The 13,862-nt window shown below is 43.2% G+C and overlaps 1 protein-coding gene across 2 annotated transcripts in view; it reads left to right on the top strand.

Moving 5' to 3' along the window:
• Positions 1–5,130: 5,130 nt before the first annotated feature.
• Positions 5,131–13,862, top strand: part of fstl5 (follistatin-like 5) — a 176,916-nt gene continuing 168,184 nt past the window's right edge. For both annotated transcript variants that reach the window (XM_030396695.1, XM_030396693.1), the window contains exon 1: positions 5,131–5,713. In XM_030396695.1, coding sequence (XP_030252555.1) covers positions 5,691–5,713 — 23 coding nt within the window. In that variant the 5' untranslated portion in view covers positions 5,131–5,690. The remainder of the gene's footprint in view (positions 5,714–13,862) is intronic.

Below are 13,862 nucleotides of genomic sequence, written 5' to 3'. Positions count from 1 at the left end.
CCTACATCATGTTTGATTACGGCGACGTGACTCTGACGGTGGATCTGCACACGAGGCGAGAACACGACTCGTTTTCAGGATTTACGTGAAAACATGTCAGATATTTAAGGAGGAGTCTCCGAGGATTCTGTTCTCATTTCATTCAGCAGCATCTTTTGTGCTAAGTTGTCTTTATTGGAGACAGTAATGATTTTTTTGAGAGAGGCTGACTGTAATGATACAAAGGTAGACGTGAGGAATGGATGTTAGAGGAGGAAGTCATCAGGCAGGACAGGGACAGAGGAGGCCGGGAGAGAGACTGTGGGTCTGGTCTCCGGTCAGGTTCAGGTCGTATCACTCCAGAAGACGTTACCAGGTCATCCCAACACGCCAAAGCAGGACGGTAACACTAGAAAAAACACTTAGGAAGGAGGGAGGGAAAAAAGTGATTGACTTAAACAATACAGACCGTGTCCTACACCTGACTAACCAACTGAAACATCCAACAAGAATTTAATTCAATCTCTCGCTGCCTCAGTCAAAATTCACGTTCCTGTCCTGAGTTCCTCAAAAGGTTCTTGGTCTTCTGAGCATGTTTCAGTCCAGTCACCAGGACACGGTGTTCACACTTAAACCACAAACCACAGTAACGTCCACAGCTGACATGGATATCAAACGTGGCTCTTCATGTTCACTGTCAAACGCTTTTTAGCCTCCTGTCGCAGCAGGAAGGACGGTGGAAGACAATATGGCTGCCTGACAGCCGGCTGCAGCTCGAGTCACACTGCTGGACAGTTTTGAGGACGACTGGAGATGTTTTCATTTGTTTTCCATCTCCATCCATGATGGTAGCAGCCAATACAGCTATTTTATATAAAACCATGATGTTTTTTTACCCTAGTTTGTTGTGTGTAAATCCAGCCAGAGCAGGAAGATAGAAAACATAAAGACACGTCTGGTTTTAAATTATCTGCGGTTCTGCAGAACCGTACTGTACATATTTATTCTGGCGATTGGGTTGAAAGTCTCTTTGGTGGAAATATTGGTTTCTGTCAACCACGACCAGGTTTTTATTTTCTACAAAAGCAGTTTAGTTTTCTAAATGTGATCACAGAGGTGAGATTAATCAGAAGTCTTCTCTCACACACCTGTCGACCTTCAGGTGTGAAGAAGCTGCATTCAGAACAGAGAAAAGGAATGATGAACGTCTACTCGATGCACAGAGAAGACAGAAATGACACCGGGAACATGAAAATATAGAGACGCAGCTTTAGAATATCAGGTAAATAGATTGCAAAGATATACAAAGACAATGAATCCAGGAAGACGCTGAGCAACAACCTGGTAAAAACAGGTACGACCTGAGACTTCCTCTGGACCAAAGAGACCTTGACAGACAATAAGCTTCTCAAACACACTGAAGGAAACAACTGAAGGACGTTCAGACAGAGGAAGAGGAGACAAGAGGTGAAGCTGCGCGATGATGAAGGAGAAGAACGTGTGCTCGGGTCGAGAAAGCTGAGAAAAGAGGAGATGATGGATGAAACAGTAAGAGCAGTTACACAAAACTTAACTGAAGGACGAATAGATACGGTGAAAAAGATCAAATTTGTATGAATGTTTCTTGATTGGTAGGAATGATCAATTTGTGTCAAAGTTTTAATTTTCACTGACAAAAACTGTTAAATTCACGATGAAGCAAACATTTCTCCTCACGTCTGAAGAACAGGATTTATTCTGCTGCATCGTCACACGTTTTACCTTCAACAGCTGCTGCTCCTGTGATGTGATGTTGCTTTTGGTCACATTGTGATTTAAATAACACAAATATTGTCTCATTCGTGTCAATCTGACAGAGATGCTGAAACTGCATCCACTGCAGGAAGTTGTACCGACTGTTTTAGTTCCCGGACTCTGAACGCACTCTTTAACAAACCACAGTTCTCCCAAACTTTACTCTTCTTTAATTGCTGATGCAGATATTGTAAAAGTGAGACTTTAATCTGAGTTGTGCAGAATCTCTTTATATTTGTTTTGGTGCTGAGCATCAAAGCAGTGGTGGGAGAAAACATTTTGTCAGTTTTCAGACACGACTTCTATGTTTTACACACCCATAGCTTCAAACCCGTCTCCGGTTCAGCAGGGAGTTCTTATTGTTTGGTTACATATTCACTGAAGACTTGAACACGATGAGTCAGCAACACGAACACATCACAAATCTTTGCTTTCCTGAAAAATGTATCCAGGTGTACAGAGAAGAAGACACTGACACGTCTGCAGTCTAACATGTATTTGGACATTGTAGAATGAGTTAAGGTGGATATTTCTGTGCTGAAAGCAGTCTTTAATACACAGAAGATCATAAATGCATATATAGTAATGAATAATAATATATATAGTGCAGTATTACTGTACAACACACCAAGCAGCCTGCAGCACAGTCCACAGGCTGAGAGTCTGAAGTCTTAAAGTGTACATGGAGAAAGAGAAATTGATATGAACAGAAACCAGGAAGAAAAATAGGCTGAACAGAAATAAATACATAAATAAATAATGACAAAATGTATAAATAACCGTGTTTGCTCATAGAATCATAGAAAAACACAATGTATCTAAAACACAGTGAATATAGCACACAGTGCTGCATCATGAATACTGCTGACCTGATATCATGTGTTCAGAAGAACTCTGAAGAGGATCAGAGCCAAACAGCCATGTGGGCACAGTTACTGTACATGTACAGTAACAGTTACTGTACAGTTACTGTACAGTAACTGTTACTGTACAGTTACTGTACAGTTACTGTACAGTAACTGTACAGTAACTGTACAGTAACAGTTACTGTACATGTACAGTAACTGTTACTGTACAGTAACTGTACAGTAACAGTTACTGTACAGTTACTGTACAGTTACTGTACAGTAACTGTACAGTTACAGTAACTATACAGTAACTTACATGTGCTGTGCTACTGTACAGTAGCACAGTACATGTACTGTACTGTACATGTACTGCACATGTATATGTACAGTACTGTACAGTACATGTACTGCACATGTATATGTACAGTACTGTACTGTACATGTGCAGTACATGTACATGTACTGTACTGTACTGTAACTGTACATGTACTGTAACAGTTACTGTACAGTTACTGTACAGTAACTGTTACTGTACAGTTACTGTACAGTAACAGTACAGTTACAGTAACTATACAGTAACTTACATGTGCTGTGCTACTGTACAGTAGCACAGTACATGTACTGTACTGTACATGTACTGCACATGTATATGTACAGTACATGTGCAGTACATGTACAGTACTGTACTGTACATGTACTGTACAAGTACAGTACATGTACAGTACATTATAATGTACATTATTATGTACATTATTATGTACACAGGAAGAAAATGTGAATCTGTCTTGTGTATTCTAAGGAGCCGTGTCTTATTTCATTCTTCCTCTGCACTCCAGTTTATTCCAGACGGGAACATTGTTCTGTTTACTACTTTCTTACATTTATTTGACAGCTTTTATTACTTTTTCACATTATGGATTCGTATTTTAAACACAACTGTGTGGTGGGGGTTTATTCTGGGAAATAACTGATTTCTAGTTGACTGTAGGTTCATCACACCACGACCAGTCAGTCCGGTGAACTGCTGCCGAGGTGGTGACACATCTGTTGTCTTCAGGAAGAATAAGAAAACTACGTCTGTACTTTGAGTGAAATGTAGACGACTTATTCATATCAGAATACATGTACTTTTATTCCCGGTGTCTTGTTGGTCCATGTGAGCTGAGCACGAGTAAGAAACAACAACTACTTCCACGACATCAGTGAAAAGAATTCAGATCTTCTGCTGAAACTCACAACAAGGAGTTTTTATCTGGTTATCAAACAACTGAGATTAAAACTGAAGCTTTTATCTGACGTCCATCAGCAAACGAGACGGTCAGTGAGAAGATGAACAGTTTGTGTTCAGCTGTCCTTAAAGGTTCACATCAGAAGAGAAAGATCTGCATGACTGAATAAACAAAGACAACACAACTTCATACTGTTTTACTTTGTGTATATGTGGCGGACCCTGCCACCTTCTAGCTTCAAACAGTGCTCTGGACCTCCTCTTCCTCTGAGAACAGCTGGTTTACTCACTGATGGGAAAAATAGATATTTCTGTGTTAATATTGTAAATATTAATATTCTGACTTCCTTGTCCAGAACTCCTCAGTGAGGTTTCACAGCTCCACCTGGTCCGTGTGTCAGGGACTGGAAGCTGACAGTGAGAGTGTGTTAGTCAGGATGAGTTCTGCTTTTTATAGGACAAGAAATAATCAAATGTGTGCAGGATGGTGTGTTTACTGAAACACAGTCTGTTGGATTCATTTCTCAGGATTAGTTGATGTGCAACACGAGCTTTTTATCTCCTGCACATGAACAGATATTTCTGCTTTATGGAGAATGAAATGATTGTTAAGCTGTTTGTGTGACATGATGTGAAACCTGAGTCTGTTTCTGTCAGGATGTCTGTGTGCAGCTGTGACTTCATATCCTGTCAGCCAGCTCATCTTTAGTCTGCATCATATATCTTATATATTCAAACATCACACTTGTATTTGATCACATGTTTTTATCAAACAATCCTCGATATATTTCATAAAACCTGTAAAGTAACCAGAATATAAACATATATTTCTCTCTGATGATGGAATACAAATATAAAGTAACATTCAACTACTAAAGTAAATCTCGTGATTGTACTTAAATACAGTTTATTCAAATGTATTTTATCTATAAACAACATGACTCACAGGTCTTAAAAAATAAAATAATAATACAATAAAATAAAATGATAATAAAATAAAATAAAATTTGTAATAAATTTGTATTTTAGAGGTCACAGTTCGCTCCTGATGTTCACCTGGAGGTCACAGGAACACTGAGGTGATGTGGAGCTCAGTAAAATGGTGGATACAGCACGTTTTTATTCACCGTGTGTGTGTGTGTGTGTCTGCGTGTGTGTGTGTGTGTGTGTGTGTGTGTGTGTCTGCGTGTGTGTGTGTGTCTGCGTGTGTGTGTGTGTGTGTGTGTGTGTGTGTGTGTGTGTGTCTGTGTGTGTGTGTGTGTGTGTGTGTGTGTGTGTGGCAGCCATAAAGAAACTCTCTCCCTCTCGCTTGCTCTCAGTCAAGGACAGTTTCTCTCCGCGCCGCTTCACGCTCCGTCTGTGCGTCCGTCCCGGTTCTGCTGCTCACTCTGCCTACTACTACGGGATATCTACGATTGGCTCACCCTCCCTCCCTCTCCTCCGTCCCTCCCTCCCTCCCTCGTGATTGTATGTAAATCCGGTCGGGACTGAGCCAGTAGGTGAGGTTGGGGCTGGTGGCTCCTGCCTCGGTGGCGCACACGAGACCCGAGAGCGGCCGAGGTGAGATCGCTGCGCCGTCGGAGCTGTCCAGTGCGCCGTGGTGCTGAACTCCGCTGTCCCCTGCTCTGCTTCGTGCTCCTCCAGCGGCTCCACTCCACCTGCACCACATTCTGGGGAAAGGATTAACTACGTCCCGTTTCTCTGCTTAAAGCTGCAAACTTCTCTTTTCCACACGTCGGAAATTACAGCTCATCACCAGCCGTGGACCGGACCGCAGCTCCAGATCATTAATAATAGTTTGTTGAGAAGTTCCCCTCTAATCTGTTGGATTATCCCCCTGGATGGTTTACGTCTGGGCACACAGGTAAGAAAACGCGAATCTCGTCCGTGTTGAGTTTGTTGTTGGAGCAGAAAAGTCTGCTGTCTCCGCCCGGACCCGCGCTCACACAGCCGGCTTAACCCTCCTCATCGGAGAGGTGCCTCCTGATCCAGCGGGTCACCGTCCTCCTCCCGGAGAACATCTCACAATCTGCTGCTTTAATCTGTCACCGCTCCAGTTTCCCGTCAGCAGGTCCGGCAGGATCCTGGTGTCCAGTTGACACGATGGTTTCTGGTGTTGTGTCCGGACGCGCTTCTCCTCCGTCAGTGTGTTGGAGGCGCCACTGCCCGCAGCTTTTAATTTATCCGCCTGGTACTTAGCGCGTTATTTTTTTCCTTGGCACGCTAATCCCTGAGTGACACCGTTAGCAGAGGAGGGATTATACTTTTGTTTTTCATCCTCTGCTCTGCCTCGCTCCCCCGCCGCTGCACGGCCGGCTGCTGCCCGGGACGCCATCAGGACGCTGCTGATGTCTGAGGGGGAAATCTGGGGTCATGTGTGTTTCTGATGTTTTGTCGCCGGGCAGGTGAAGCAGATGGAGTCAGAGCAGATGGAGTCAGAGCAGCTGAACCTAAAACCAGATTAAGTTCTGACATCGATACGATTCACGACTGAGATCCTTCAAGTCGGTTCCGTCGCGTCAGTTCTGGAGAGAAATCTCCTTTACGTGACAATAAATACCTCAAAATAAATATACATGATCAGTTCTGACACTAGAAATACTGTAAACACGTCAGAGTACCTGTTAGCTATGATGGAATGTAACTAGTTACTCTAGTAAAGTACTTGAGTAAACATTTCAGTACTTTTCTTACTGTGCGTTTCTTCAATATTTCCATCACATCCGGGGAAGTAACGTTTGACAGCTTTAGTTACTCATTACTTTACACATTACATTAAAATAACAATGCATAAGTAATAGATTACAATTCCCAACACTGACAACAACATGCTCATTTACACACAACACTAACTCTGCAGTGATGTCACTCAGTGGCTATGTTGCATTGTGGGTAATGTAGGCGCACCGGGATCTAAAGGGAAGAAGAATATGTGTAATAGAAAAGGTGATGTGTATGAAGAGAAGGACCAGTAGACTGCTTTTAGAAACCCTGGCGCCTACATTACCCACAATGCAACATAGCCACTGTGTGACATCACTGGAGGCAGTTCATCAGATTGCATGCAGCTTCTCCTGGAGCCACAAAATAGATTTATACTACATTTTTCACAGATGCAGTCGTGCACCACAAGACCTGCAAACACTCTTTAGTGTGTGTAATTGGTGGCGCTGCCCTTTAAGTTGGATTTTGAGTGTGTTATTGTGAATTTGACTTCAGGCGTGCTGAAAAACTCGTTGTTTGTGTGCCTGGTGTCACAGCCGGTCTGAACCCTGACGACATTATTCATCTAAGCAGGAGAAAACAATGTGCGTGTCGCTCTCTGAAACACTTCAGTCTCTATATTCGACATCCTTTGTGATTCACAAGCCGCACAGACGCTAACGATCCCAATACATTCCTCTAATTACAGCAGTAATTTAAATTCTTGTAGAGGAAGTGTGAGTGCTACAGAAACCATCTGTACGCGTTTTACAGTCCGACTTCAGTCTTTACTCCCCGACATGCATCCACTTCATCTGCAGAGGCTCTTTGAAACCACAAGATACGATCTATTTCCAGTGGCGCATTAGACGAAGGAGTGGATCTGGTTTTCAAGGCTGCACTCACTAATTGATTCTCCACTTGAATACGAACCAGGGACCCAGTAATGTATCATTCATATGGGCCTGATACTGTACTGTATCATATATCCAGGACCCTCCTTTACATTATTCTCCTAAATGTGTTTTTTGTGCACTGGAGAGATAATTAATCACGCTGGTGTTGTTGGATTCATTTTAAAAATGGCTGCTATGTGTTTTTTGAGTGAACTGGTCATAAGAGTGAAGCGAGGACACTCGTACAGTCAGCTGACAGATAATGCAGTCGTCATGTTCTGCACGACTCTTCAGCTTTCTGCACTGAAATCAGACGGACACTCTCGGTTATGTTCAAACCAACAAGGACATTAAGAAAGCCACGCAGCAGCGTTCAGGACATTTCTCTGTCACATCAGGACCAGAGAAATTCTTTCTACTCCTTTTTTCTCTGCTGTCTCAGATCCAATTAAGCCATTTAACAACAGGTAGGAGCCGCTGCCAGCTGAGCAGGTAGTGGTGTTAATGGAGCTACTCTGCTTTTCATTACAATGACTTTCTTCCAACGCTGCGGGGAGGCAAAGGCTCTGAGTCAGTAATGCTTCTCAGTCGAAAAGGAGAAAATAAATAGCAAGAAAAGTGATCAAAGCGTTTAAATCTGAGAGGAGAAAGTGCCGCGTGAGAAGGTGTGGGCACCCGGTGATGGCAGCTGGAAGTAGGGGGCAGATTTGGATGATATGACAATAAAGCTGTATGTTGGGCAGGAAAATTGTGATAGCACTGGATGATGGCACCGTTTTAGGGTTTTCAAAATGATCTCAGGAGTCCCGGCGTCGCAGCGGGTTCAAAAATCTTTACCAATTACCCTCTGAGGTGTCTTTATGGGGCTGTTTCTGAGAGCAAACCGGTGTTAAGACGCATATTTTTCTCAGAGTGTTACTTCTGTGGCTTTCTGTGCAGATGTGAGACGCATCCTCGAATTCAGCAGCTGACTTCTCAAAGCAAAGTCACGTCTGAAACGCTGGGATCTCACACTGGGCCTTTATGGAGACGGAGCATCTATTCTAATCTCACCACGAGTTTTATAAAGGGACTCGTGGGAGATGAAACATCTACACTGCATCCCATAAAGCTTTCCTTTCATCCCTCTGGGATCTATACAATCTTATTTATGTTAAGGTGCCTTGTAACGTCTGACATCACGAACAAACATAACTGTGACTTCACAGTTTACAGTGTCACTGGATTTCATTTATTCAGTGAAGGACACACGAGAGAATTAGAAACTCTGCCAAAAAAACACGAAACCTTCTGAACTCATCTTTATATCATAACGTTGCACATGTTTTCAAAGCTCCTACTGATACATAAAGGGTCATTTCACTCTCCTCTCTTGGTATCCTGTCACGCAGAACATTTTGTTTGTATATGTCTCATCCGTACATCCGGATACACTATTTAAAGACTTTCCTTGTGGTGTCACTGTTCACGTGACTTCTGCAGAGACAGCGGTAGGCCACGGAGGATATTTCATTTCACCGTTGAGGGAACAATGACCAGAAAAACATTCAAGAGCAGTTTCTAAGGGGGGGCTGCCATTGGTGGAGAATTTAATGGTACTTTAGGGTTTCTATGCAGCAGTACTGTGGGCGCGTTGATGCACAAGATTCAACCGTGAGCTAATGGACTGAAGAAAATGCATTCTGGTTATAACTGTGAATGTGTTTTTGTTCTGTTGAATGGCCGAAGTAAATAAAAATGTCAGGCACATCTTTCGTGTTCACTTAAGTTAAGTAGCTAGCAGAGGTCAGCCACCGACACCGGCACCGGCACCGGCACACGCCCGGAGGCGGCTCAGACACTCACACCGCCGTAATGTGAGTGGAGGTGCAGCTAGCAGTGGACCAAACCACTGCCAGGCTTATGGGGGGGTGGATGTTGACAATGCTGGGCTGCAATCTCCGTGATTTCTCATGATCCGTATCGGTTCTGGCCCTGAAAAAGCCACGCCGGCCGACCCCTAGTCCGGGCCCAGATGAAGGTAGACTAACACACCTGGTTGACTTGATAGTTTTTATGTTCACTGATCTGGATTACTGGTAATATTTCAACATCACAAAGTACATTTAATTCACTTCTGTTGTGTTCAGTGGGAGGCAGAAATATTTGAAATAGATTTCCCAAAACTCTCAAAACCAAATCAGCAAAACAAAAAGTCAGTGGAGCTGAGGGAGAAAACATGTTCTTATGTAATGATGCTGAACTAAAGCTTTAAAGGAACAGTTCAACCTTTTGGGGAATGTGCTTATTGGTTTATTTCCTGAGAGTTTGATGAGAAGATCAATATTACTGTCATGTTTGTGCCCAGAGCTGAAGGGCGATTAGCCAAAGTTAGACTAAAGACAGCGAGCAGCGCTGTTGAAACAAAACTACAGTACGCTATAATTAACATGTTATTTATTTGATCCTTACACTGACATTTTTTCTAATGAATATTCATGGTTAGAGAATAAGTTATGCAAAATAACAGGCAACACAGCACCTCTGCACAGGATCTCCACTGCTTGCCTGGCAAACTGCAAGAAGTCTGAGCACCAAGCTGTTCAATAAACTGTTAGCACAGATCTTGCACAAAAAAAGAATAATTTGCCCAGATTTTCCTTTTTACAAGCAGTTAGGTATTTAAACTTCAAGCACAGACAGAGTTGAGTCGATCCTTTCATCAAACTTTCAGTGAGAAAGTGAAGAAGTGCATTAACTCGAGTCAACCGCCTGAATAAGTGTTGCAATGTTCATTTCTGCAAACCAGAAATATGTTGAAACTAAACTTTCCTCTATTTTATTTTGTGTCATTTAGGCACAAAAAGCATCAGGTCAGGGTTTGTTTGGGCTTCAAATACATGTTGTATTTTTTCATAAAGCAGCCTGGAAATCTGTGTGAGATCTCCTCAGAAGTATTCAGTGGTTTCACTCTCACACATGTGGAAAACTGGTCCCTGGTTAGAGATATCCAGCAGATTGACGACCTCTGACTCTGAGATGAAATTAAACTAACATACATGTAATTTACCTGAAATACCATATTTTGTAGAAATATCAATACGGCGCTATGACCTGTAGAACTGTGAACATATTGCAGGTTTGCAGGAACGTCTACCAACATTTTCTTCTGGGTTCTGATTGGAAACTAAATCTTAACAATTCCTTTAATTCTCAAACACTCCTGAGTCTGGATTCTGTCCACAGAGAAAGAAGCTTCCTGTGTGGACTCTTTCTAAACAAGACAAGCATGTTTGACATTCACAGTTACACACATTAACACCGGGGAGTTTCCCATTACAGCCACAATGACTCCACTGAGCAATATGGAGACTAAAGCACGTTTATAACGGCCCCATCAGTGCTGTTTGTACAGTATTTACTTCTTGAACCCTCCACAAGCAGTAAGACACTGACTGCCTTCAATGCAGGGAGAAAAAACCACGAGCCAACAGAACAAATAAAATCCTTCTTAACATTTGTGCATGTAAAACAGTTTAAGCAATCAGAATCAGCTGCTGGGAAGCTGAACTTCTTCCTGTGAGAATCTGCATTTCAAATGTTTTCAACAGGGTTTGATTCACCAATTGTTAAGGCTTCATGTTTCATCTCTCAGCAGCTCAGCCCCAACCCACCTCAACAATAACACTTCTAACATTTCTTCCCCTCTTCCCACTCGGAGCGAAGCTGTAACCGCTGCCAGCTCCCATCTGTGTCTCTGTGACTGTCTTTGTTGTTCCCCTCTTCAATATGTGGGATTGTATTGTGCAGTAGGACCCACACACATTGAGATATGTTATCCTGCTGCCATGTTTAAGAGACACTACCTCCTGACGCTCTTATGTCTCCTGGCAAGAAGGGGGGTTTGTTTGATGCAGCGAAAACCAGTTTCTTGCTTCCATTGTGCTCATTGCATTTCTCCTTTATACGAGTCCGCTGCTGCTGAACGCCTGCAAGCAAACAGAAACCCTCTATTTGCTGTTGTAATGTTGCATTTCATCGCGAATTGGACTTTACATGACAATAAACTGGATTTATTGGTGTAATTTAGATTATTAGCACATGCTTAACTTGCTGTAATGATGTATGAGAATGTGGACTCCGTGTGCAGCGAAGTCAAACATCTACTGGATCATATTTCTTTGCTTGGAGGATCAGTGTCAGGCAGCAGAATGAGGCCGTGTCTCCTGACTTCTCAAACAGCTCCAGATCTCTGGAGCATGACCTCTTCCACTCCATGTCTTGATTGAACTCCAAGTGGATTGTTAAATTGTTATTGTCATAACCCATTTCGTACAGCACAGCAGAACAAGGCTTTTGTGGCTACTTTTAAAAGCCGAGGCCGGGTGAAATATTGAGACACCTCCGTCTCCGTCTCGGTGCTCTCTGGCAGCTGGTCAGACCGTATTAGACGCAGCTCAACCCTTCAGGTTTGAGGGTCAACAGGCTCCAGGTTTATGAGCTCATCCTGCCACTGTGCTGCAAGAAAGCTGATGGAAACCACAGCTTGATGGTCCAGACCAGGAATTCAGCGTACTGGTTCCATTGGGCAGATAGAGTCTAGTTGTTGGACTTTACTGATTGGCATCTTTTTAGTGGTTAAGACCTCTTAAAGTGATGGACGGTTGTCGTTAACTTCCCTCCCTGTAGATCATGTTGTTACTGGGTGTTACTGGATTACAGGTCAACCACAGATACTTCCAAAGCTCTTTAGTAGAATCTAACTAGATAGTAAGTAACTATCATCTAAGCTAAGATTAATCCTGAAGGTAATTCTTGTTCCAGAGATTGTTCCAAACACACAGTTTACAGGTCGAAATCATTGCAGGTATTTTCTTATAAAGACACTTTTGCAGCTTGTGGTCTGTGTTCCGGCCAGACGACGGTGAGTTGTGATGTTCAGAGGCTGATGGTGTTGGTTGTGAGGCCTGACGGGAGACGTCACCGTCTGCCTGTGAGATAATAACGCCGTTGTGTGCTGTTTGTTTGGAGACACTCGGGGAGGAGGCGGGTGTTGCGGCGGTCTGACCATGCGTTTCATTTTAATGGCATTGCAGGTCACAGTTCACTGTTCGCCGCCGCCGTGGCCAAGTGTGACGGCATTGTTCCGGGCACAGTACAGTAGATCAGATCAGTCTGATTATGTAATGATTGTTAACAATGGGAGAGCTCAGTGAGCCTCTGCCAGGCTTCTTTCCTTCCTGCAGCGCCGGCCTGTACCTCACCACATCTGAAATGGTCTATAAATTAAATGGCTATAAAAGAAAAGTCAAGGTCTTTGCTGCCGCTGCCTCATATGTGGAGACTCCTGCGATCATAAATGATTGTAATGTGGACCATATAACGCCAAAGTCCCCGCTGTCAAACCCGTGTCATACACAACTTATGGGTGACTCTGGAGGGCCCGAACCTCTGCGCTGCACAGAAATATATTATATACTGCCGCTCCGCTCCTAATTGTTTATAATCCTTCTGGATGAATTCAAAGGTAGAATGTGAGTTGATGGCACACAGAAGGCTGTTTATAGTTCTCAGATGTGGCGCCAACGTAGATGGAGATCCTGTGCACGACAGAAGATACAGTCGAATCACATCTCCTCCTCACTGGACGGTTATTCAGAGCCGGGATGAATAACGGCTCTCTGAGGAAGAATCGCATTTTCATACAGCACAAACTGGCAGCTGCTGGTCACAGTGTGGCAGATATTCTTAACCCTGAACACTTTAACTTCAGCTGTGGATCTGGATCAACGCTCACATCCAGGACTTTTTCTCATTTTTCGACATTGTCTTTACTTTCTCAGGGAACAATAAATGGACCTTAATGGGAAAATGAGGTGGCTGGTAACTGAGTGAGTACAAAGGGGACTGCTGGGCCTCGGCAGAGGTATACGCTCTTTAGAGGAGCTATGCTGGTTAGGATTAGGAAAAGTAGTAAAATTGATATTCATTGATATCCAGTGATTTGGACATGAACGGTTGGATCTGTCAGGAGCGTGTTTAGCTTGCAAAACAAACTCTTTTCCATCTTATATGTTCTATAGACAGAACATTTGTAAAAAAGGAAATTGTGCAATTGTAAAACTGATCATTGCACATCCTGTCTGCAGGTTGAGAAGCTAACGATGGATTCCCTGCAGGATCCTTCTGCCTGTCTCAGTGTTCACTGAGAGCCCACAGTCCATAACACTAAATATCTATAGTCCTGCTGAGAACAAAGCAGGCAGCCGAGTTAGAAACACATCAGAGGCTCATTAACGTTCCAGTGATTGACCAGCTGAACTCTGGTTACCCTCAGAGTGTTTCTCTCTGCTCTGAATCCCCTCGTCTCTTCTCCATGTATGCGCCAGTCTCACACTGTTGACGTCTCTGTGATCCTCTCACGTCTCACATACA

The sequence above is a fragment of the Sparus aurata genome, chromosome 18 (assembly GCF_900880675.1).
Source record: "Sparus aurata chromosome 18, fSpaAur1.1, whole genome shotgun sequence".
NCBI classification, from domain to species: domain Eukaryota; kingdom Metazoa; phylum Chordata; class Actinopteri; order Spariformes; family Sparidae; genus Sparus; species Sparus aurata.
This window is presented reverse-complemented; position numbering and strand designations above follow the sequence as displayed.